Here is a 6,943-nt window from a genome sequence, read left to right on the forward strand (position 1 = left end):
GAGAACAAGGCAAGATTTAACAAGGCATTTGTGGACAAGGCTTTGATTCCAGGAACTGCCTATAACATACAAGTGCAGATGGAAATGGAAGATACCTATGCTATCAAAGTTACGCCTCTATGCGGTAATTATTGTTTGTTGGAGGAATTGGAGCAGGGTTATATAGAAGACTTTGTGGGGAAAGAAGTTTCTTGGTGGAACACCTGGTTCAGTGAAGTCATAAAATGGGAAAAAGGTATGCTAGGTGAGTGTCGTGAAACTTGGATCAGAGTATACGGAGTGCCGGCTCACGCGTGGGATTCTGATTTCTTCGTGAAATTGGCTGAAGGCTGGGGTTCTTTCATTTGCGTTGATGAGAATACGGCGTCGAGAAAATGCTTTGATGTCGCTAGAATAATGATGAGGGTGCCCTCGAGTTTTCTCTGTCCAGAATCGATACAAGCAAAGATTGACAACAAGGTTTTCCGACTGACGACAACGGAAGACGCTTTAGGCCAATTCCGTCACGGAGCAGGTATTCCGAACACTCATTCTGTTTACGATTTATCTGAGTCTGATGACATAGGCAGTGATGATTTCTTGGAGGATATTGATATTCTAGGCTTTGGTTTACCGAATGACACCATTGAGCAATTTACTGAATCAATCGCGGGGATGGATGGCGTGAGGTTCGGGTCGGGACAGGCGAAAGTAGGCATATCGGTGGACAGGGGCGGTGTTCAAGGGCAAGGTAGCAGAGGCTCTCTCAATTCTGTTGCTGGGAGTTATGTTTCTGTTAGCCAGGATTCTCCTGGTTTTGATTCTCTGCAGGGTCGCGCGGCAGAAGTTATGTTAGGGGACGCTGTGCATACAGTCGATGCTTTGGTTGTATCAAGCGACGGTTCGCTTAATTCTTCTTCTAATTCTTTTTTGAAGGAAATTGTGTCTGCTTCTGTTGAGCATAGAGGAGGTGACTTTGATTCTGTGCTAACTCCTTATTCGGTGGGAGTAGAAGGGAATTTTGATGAGGCGGTATCGAAGTTACAAAATTTACCGGAAGGGGAGAATCAAAAATAAGATTCGGTTTTGATGGAGAGAGTGGTTACGCAGGAAATGAAGGAGAGGCGGTGGGGTATGGGAGGTGCAAAAGAAATCAAAAATAAAAAATTAAGATGGAAATCTATGAAGGATATGGGAGGTTTAGGTAAGTTTAAGGGAAGAGGAGGAAAAAACCGTTGTTACAACAGTGGGGCTGGAGGGTGTTGTAGAAAAAATAAAATGAAGGTGGTTGGAGATGAGAGTAGTAAAGGGGATAGCGGGAGCCCTTCGGCTTTTTATGGCAATCAAAGGGAAGATTCCGATATTCGAAGGAATAACGATAGACAATGGGAATTTTTGTAGAACAATATGAGTGAAAAATTATGGTCGGCTATAGTGGCGTTGGGAGTGGTCGATACGAAGGGTCGTAGGAATCTTGAGTCCAAAATTGAGAAGTTGGAAAAGGGGGGGGACATAGAAGATGGAGGAAGGAATGAGATCATTTGCGACAATCAATGATTTTAGGATCGTTGAATATTAGAGGGGGAGTGAATGCACTCAAAAGGAAGAAGATATGCTCTCTTATCATAAAGGGAAAAGCGGATATTTTTTTAATCCAAGAAACAAAGGTGACAAGCATGAGAGAGGAGATTGCAAAGAGTTTTTGGACACATCCGAATGTTGGTTATTCTTTTCCTAACTCGATGGGAAGATCGGGGGTTTACTTACTTTGTGGAATAACGAGAATATGGAAGTTTTGTTTAGTTTCAAGGGAGAAGGTTTTTTGGGAATCAAATTGAGGTGGAATAATAATCTTTATTATGTGGTTAATGTGTACTCTTCATGTGATTTACATAAAAAAAAAAAGGTATTGTGGGAGGAACTTTTAACTTTGAAGGAAACTTACAAAGATGGGGAATGGATTGTGGGAGGAGACTTCAACGCCGTTAAAGATAGGAAAGAAATAAAGGGCAAGGTTGGGATGGTTAATAGTAGAGAGGTGGAATTGTTTGCGGAATTCATTAATAGATCTTCTTTGGTGGATGTCCCGTGTAAAGGGAAAAAATACACTTGGTTTAGTGGGGATGGAAAGGCGAAGAGTAGGATTGATAGATTTCTTTTATCTAGCGTTATTATCAATAGATGAGAGGTGGTTGGACAATTGATTGGGGATAGAGATATTTCGGACCATTTCCCGATTTGGATCAAAACGGATATTGCTAATTGGGGTCCAAAACCTTTTAAATTCAACAACAAATGGTTCTCCTTCGATTCTTTTCTACCTTTTGTGGAGAAGGAATGGAAGTGTATGGAGGTGGAGGGAAGAGGTGATTTCGTCTTGAAGGAAAAGCTTAGGCTATTAAAAGATAAATTAAAAGAGTGGAACAAGGAGGTGTTCGGGAGGATAGAGTTGGAGTTGGAAGAGTGCGTGCGAGAAATTAATTTGGCGGATGATAGGTTGGACACGGATTCTTGTTCTTCATTCTTAGCTAATCTTGAGTTGAGAAAAGAGGCAAATGGAAACTTTTGGAAGAACCTTAGGATTAAGGAAAATATGCTTATTCAAAAATCAAGATCTAAGTGGCTTAAAGAGGGAGATGCTAATAGTGGTTTTTTTCATAAAGTGATGAAACAAAGAAGACGTCAAAATCATTTAGGTCCAATTATCACACCCGGAGGTTTGAAGGAATCGGTGGAGGATGTTAAAGAAGAGGTTTGGAATCACTTTGGAAATAAATTCATTGAAACGGAGGAGGTTAGACCGGTGTTGGATGGTATATTCTTCAAATCCATTAGTGCGGAGGAAGCGATGGATTTAGAAAACCATTTTCTTGAAGGAGAAATTAAGGAAGCGGTTTGGGAATGTGGGGCGGATAAAAGTCCGGGTCCGGACGGGTATTCCTTTCTTTTCATCAAGAAATGTTGGTATTTCATTAAAGATGATTTTTTGAAGTTCTTTAATTATTTTTTTGATGGAAAATCCATTTCCAAGGCTATCACTTCATCTTTTCTTTCTTTAATTCCGAAGACTAATAATCATAGGGGTGGACAAGAAATACTCAACCGACCGAAACCCGGTCTAACCGTTTAGAACCGCAAGCATTCGGTCGGATCGTATCGGGTCTTCGGGTCTACGGGTCGGTTTTTCAGTCTGTGACGGTTACAATTGGTCGGAAGCGGATGACAAGTCTTGATCCATATAAACCCGAAACCGACCGATTAAAGTGTGTTAACATGCAATTTAGTTTTACTTTTACCATCTTACTAAAGGCACATGTGATTTGTCAGAAAAAATATGGAGCAGTGTGCCTCTCTATTCTTATGGTGTAGCTTACTGTAACCTATAAAGTCTAATCTTTACTTACAACAATTTAATATTTTTAACTTAAAAATATCACTACTGTTATTATAATAATGTAGTATTTGTCTTAAAAGAAAAGTATCTCTCTTCTTCTTCCTCCTAGAGAAACCACCACCACTCTCTCATCTTTCTTCTTAATGTTCTCTTTTCATCACTCATCGCTGCCATTACCTACACAATTTTTTGATTGCAGAAATTATTTCCTCTCTTTTTCTGGTTTTTGTATGACTTTTGAATGCTAATTTTTTTTATTCACAGGTTAACAAACCGAAGTACCCGAACCGATTAAACCGTCATCCGAAGAACCGATACCCGACCTAACCGTTGAAGAAAACGGTCGGAAGTGGATCTATAATAGCCACCCGTGGGTGTTCATCGGATTGGGATTTTGAAACCGAATCCGACCGAATCCGATCCGTGTCCACCCCTAAATAATCATTTAAGCTTGGATGATTATAGGCCTATTTGCTTGGTGGGATGCTTGTATAAGGTGGTGGCAAAATTGTTGGCGGGGAGACTTTAAAGGGTGCTTAATTCTATCATGTCCCCTTGTCAAAGTGCTTTTGTTCCCGGAAGACAATTGTTGGATGGCGTGCTAGTGGCGAATGAAGTGGTGGATTATGCTAGGAAAGCAGGTAAAAATTGCATGCTTTTTAAAGTAGATTTTGAAAAGGCATACGATAAAGTTAGTTGGAGCTTTCTTAGATACATGTTAAAAAGGATGGGGTTTGGTAAGAAATGGATGCAATGGATGGAGCTTTTAGTGTTTAAAAGTAGCATGTCGGTTTTAGTTAACTGTAGTCCCACCAAGGAGTTCGTGGTTACCCGTGGTTTGAGGCAAGGCGATCCTTTATCTCCTTTTTTATATGTTGTGGTGGCGGAAGGTCTAGCAGGTCTCGTGAGAAAATCCATCGATCTTGGAGAATTTCATAGTTTTGATATTAAAGGTTGTAAGGTGGATTTGCTTCAATTTGCGGATGATACTTTATTGGTGGGGGACGGTAGTTGGAGACATGTGTGGGCGATAAAGGCGATGCTTAGGGCTTTCGAAATTGTTTCGGGTTTAGGCATAAACTACCACAAAATCAAATTGATTGGTATTAACTCTAATTGTTATTTCCTTGGCATTCCCATTGGTTTCAATCCAAGAAAGGAATCCACTTGGACCCCTCTTGTGCTAAGGTTGAAGAATCGCTTGGAAGGATGGACTAATCGCTTTTTGAACTTGGGAGGTAGGATCACTCTTTTAAAATCTGTGCTTAGTTCTTTAGCCATTTTCACTTTATCGTTCTATAAAGCTTCGAGCATCATTGTAAAAAAATTCAAGAGTATCCAAAGTAAGTTCTTGTGGGGGGGGGGGGGGGGGGAGTGAGGGATAAAAGAACCATTCATTGGGTGAGATGGGAGGATGTTAATCTTCCTTTTAATAAAGGGGGCCTTGGAGTGAAAAATATTGCTTTTTTCAATTTAGCCCTTCTTAATAAATGGAGATGGAGGATTCTTCAAGGCCAAAACTCTTTGTGGTTTGATGTTCTAAAATCGCGATATGGAGATTTATCATCCAAGGTGTTTAGTGTTGATAAATACTTTAATATTCCTTCTTCTTGCTCTTTTTGGTGGAAGGATTTATTAAAGATTGGTGCTTTGTCTTTGTTTGATCCCGTTGTTGAGAATTGTAGGTTTTCAATTCATGATGGTTACAAAACTCCTTTTTGGGAAGCTAGGTGGTTGGAGGATATTGTGCTGAAAGACTATTTTCCGGATTTATACAAGGCTTCTTGTTTGAAACATGTTTCAGTAGCGGCGATGGGAGGGTGGAGAGAAGGTATTTGGTATTGGAGTAATCTTGGTATTTCGGTTGAATTTTTAGAAAATGGCGGTACAAGGGAGTTATTTTGTGCTTTAAAGGAGCGGTTGGAAGGTTTTGAGGGTTGGATGGAGGGAAAGGATGAAGTAACGTGGCAAGATAATTTGAGTCCGATTTTTTCGGTGGCGTCTTGTTGCAATTTTTATGAAAATTTATGCATTCCGTTAGGCCCGAATAACAAGTGTGATGAAGCTTTTGGTTTGCTTTGGAAATTGGATGTCCCATTCAAAATCAAAGCTTTTAGTTGGAGACTTTTTCTCAATAAACTTCCAACAAAGGACCTTTTGGCGAATAGAGGTATATCCTTTTCTCACGATGATTTATTATGTATTTTGTGTGGGTGTGGCATGGAGGATAGAAACCATTACTGTTTTAGGTGTTCGGTGGTGAAAAGGATTTGGAGGGAGGTGGCTATTTGGGTGGGCAAGGAGGAAAATAGGGAGGAAGGTTGTTTAGCTAACTTCATGGATTGGCACTCTTATTTTGAAGGCAACAAAGTGAGACATAGAAAGGAGGGGATTGCGTGGCTCGCGACAACGTGGTACATGTGGCTCTTGAGGAATGGGGTGTGCTTTAGGAAAGATAAATGGAGCGTCAACAATGCCGTTTGGAACATTAAAACGCTTGTGTGGAAGTGGTCCTTTTGTGGGAATATTACCCATCCCAATTATACGTTTTACGAGTTTAATATGGACCTTTTGTTCTTTATATCGTAAATGTAATTTGGTCGGTAATCTTTCCTTTGTCCGGAGTTTACCATCTTTTGTAAGAGGGTTGAAGAACCCCTAGTTCTTCCGCTAATGATATCTTGCTTTATATATATATATATATATATATATATATATATATATATATATATATATATATATATATATATATATATATATATATATATATATATATATATATATATATATATATAATTTATATTGCTAAACACTTACTGTATAACATAAACTGCAAATAAATTATTATATATAATCTTTAGATTACAAAAGAAGACATTGTTTGCTTGCTTCTTCTTACAAGAAATTAAGGAAATTATTAAAAGTTGTGGCTACAAAAGCTAGTGTCTAAACGATTTTAATTTCATATTCATTAAGTTTGTAATTGTTTTTGTTTTTTGTTAAATTGTTTTGAAGTTAAGTATTCTAAAATTTTCTCGTCAAAAAAAAAAAAATAAGTATTCTAAAATTTTACTTCCAACAAGATCACAATGAACATTATTAATAAGCACTACAATCAAATGTCCACTAATTAGGCTACCAAGAATTGCACCCACATCCAAAGACACACCACGATATAGCCTCTGACAGTTTAGGTATAGTTACCTTGTTGGGGCCATATCATCATATTGTGACCACAAAATGAACAACATTTGTAAATTTAATCGTAGGTACATTCTTGCATTACACTCACAAACTTTAACTTATTGTTACTGCCATTTCAATTTATTTTGCAATCACATCATAATAAATCAAAGCTAGAAAATCTCATACTTATTTCTTCAGAAGCAATTAAAACTACCCCTTTTAGCATGTGACACTCAGTAATGAACCTATTGAATTTGAACTAAAAAAAACAGTGTGATAAGTGTTTGGGGCCAAGTTACCAAGAACTCGACAAAATAATGTCAGCTTTTTTGAATTTTTCGTAATTTGCATTGAACATAATATGAATAAAATTTAATGTTGTAT

The 6,943-nt window shown here is 38.3% G+C and overlaps 1 protein-coding gene across 1 annotated transcript; it reads left to right on the forward strand.

Annotated features, from left to right (window-relative positions):
- The first annotated feature begins 2,326 nt into the window (after nt 1-2,326).
- Nucleotides 2,327-3,109, forward strand: LOC131605849 (uncharacterized). The gene has a single exon (XM_058878154.1). It carries the CDS (start codon nt 2,327-2,329, stop codon nt 3,107-3,109), a length of 783 nt encoding a protein of 260 aa, XP_058734137.1.
- Nucleotides 3,110-6,943: the final 3,834 nt, after the last annotated feature.

Source organism: Vicia villosa, linkage group LG5, assembly GCF_029867415.1.
Source record: "Vicia villosa cultivar HV-30 ecotype Madison, WI linkage group LG5, Vvil1.0, whole genome shotgun sequence".
Taxonomy (NCBI): domain Eukaryota; kingdom Viridiplantae; phylum Streptophyta; class Magnoliopsida; order Fabales; family Fabaceae; genus Vicia; species Vicia villosa.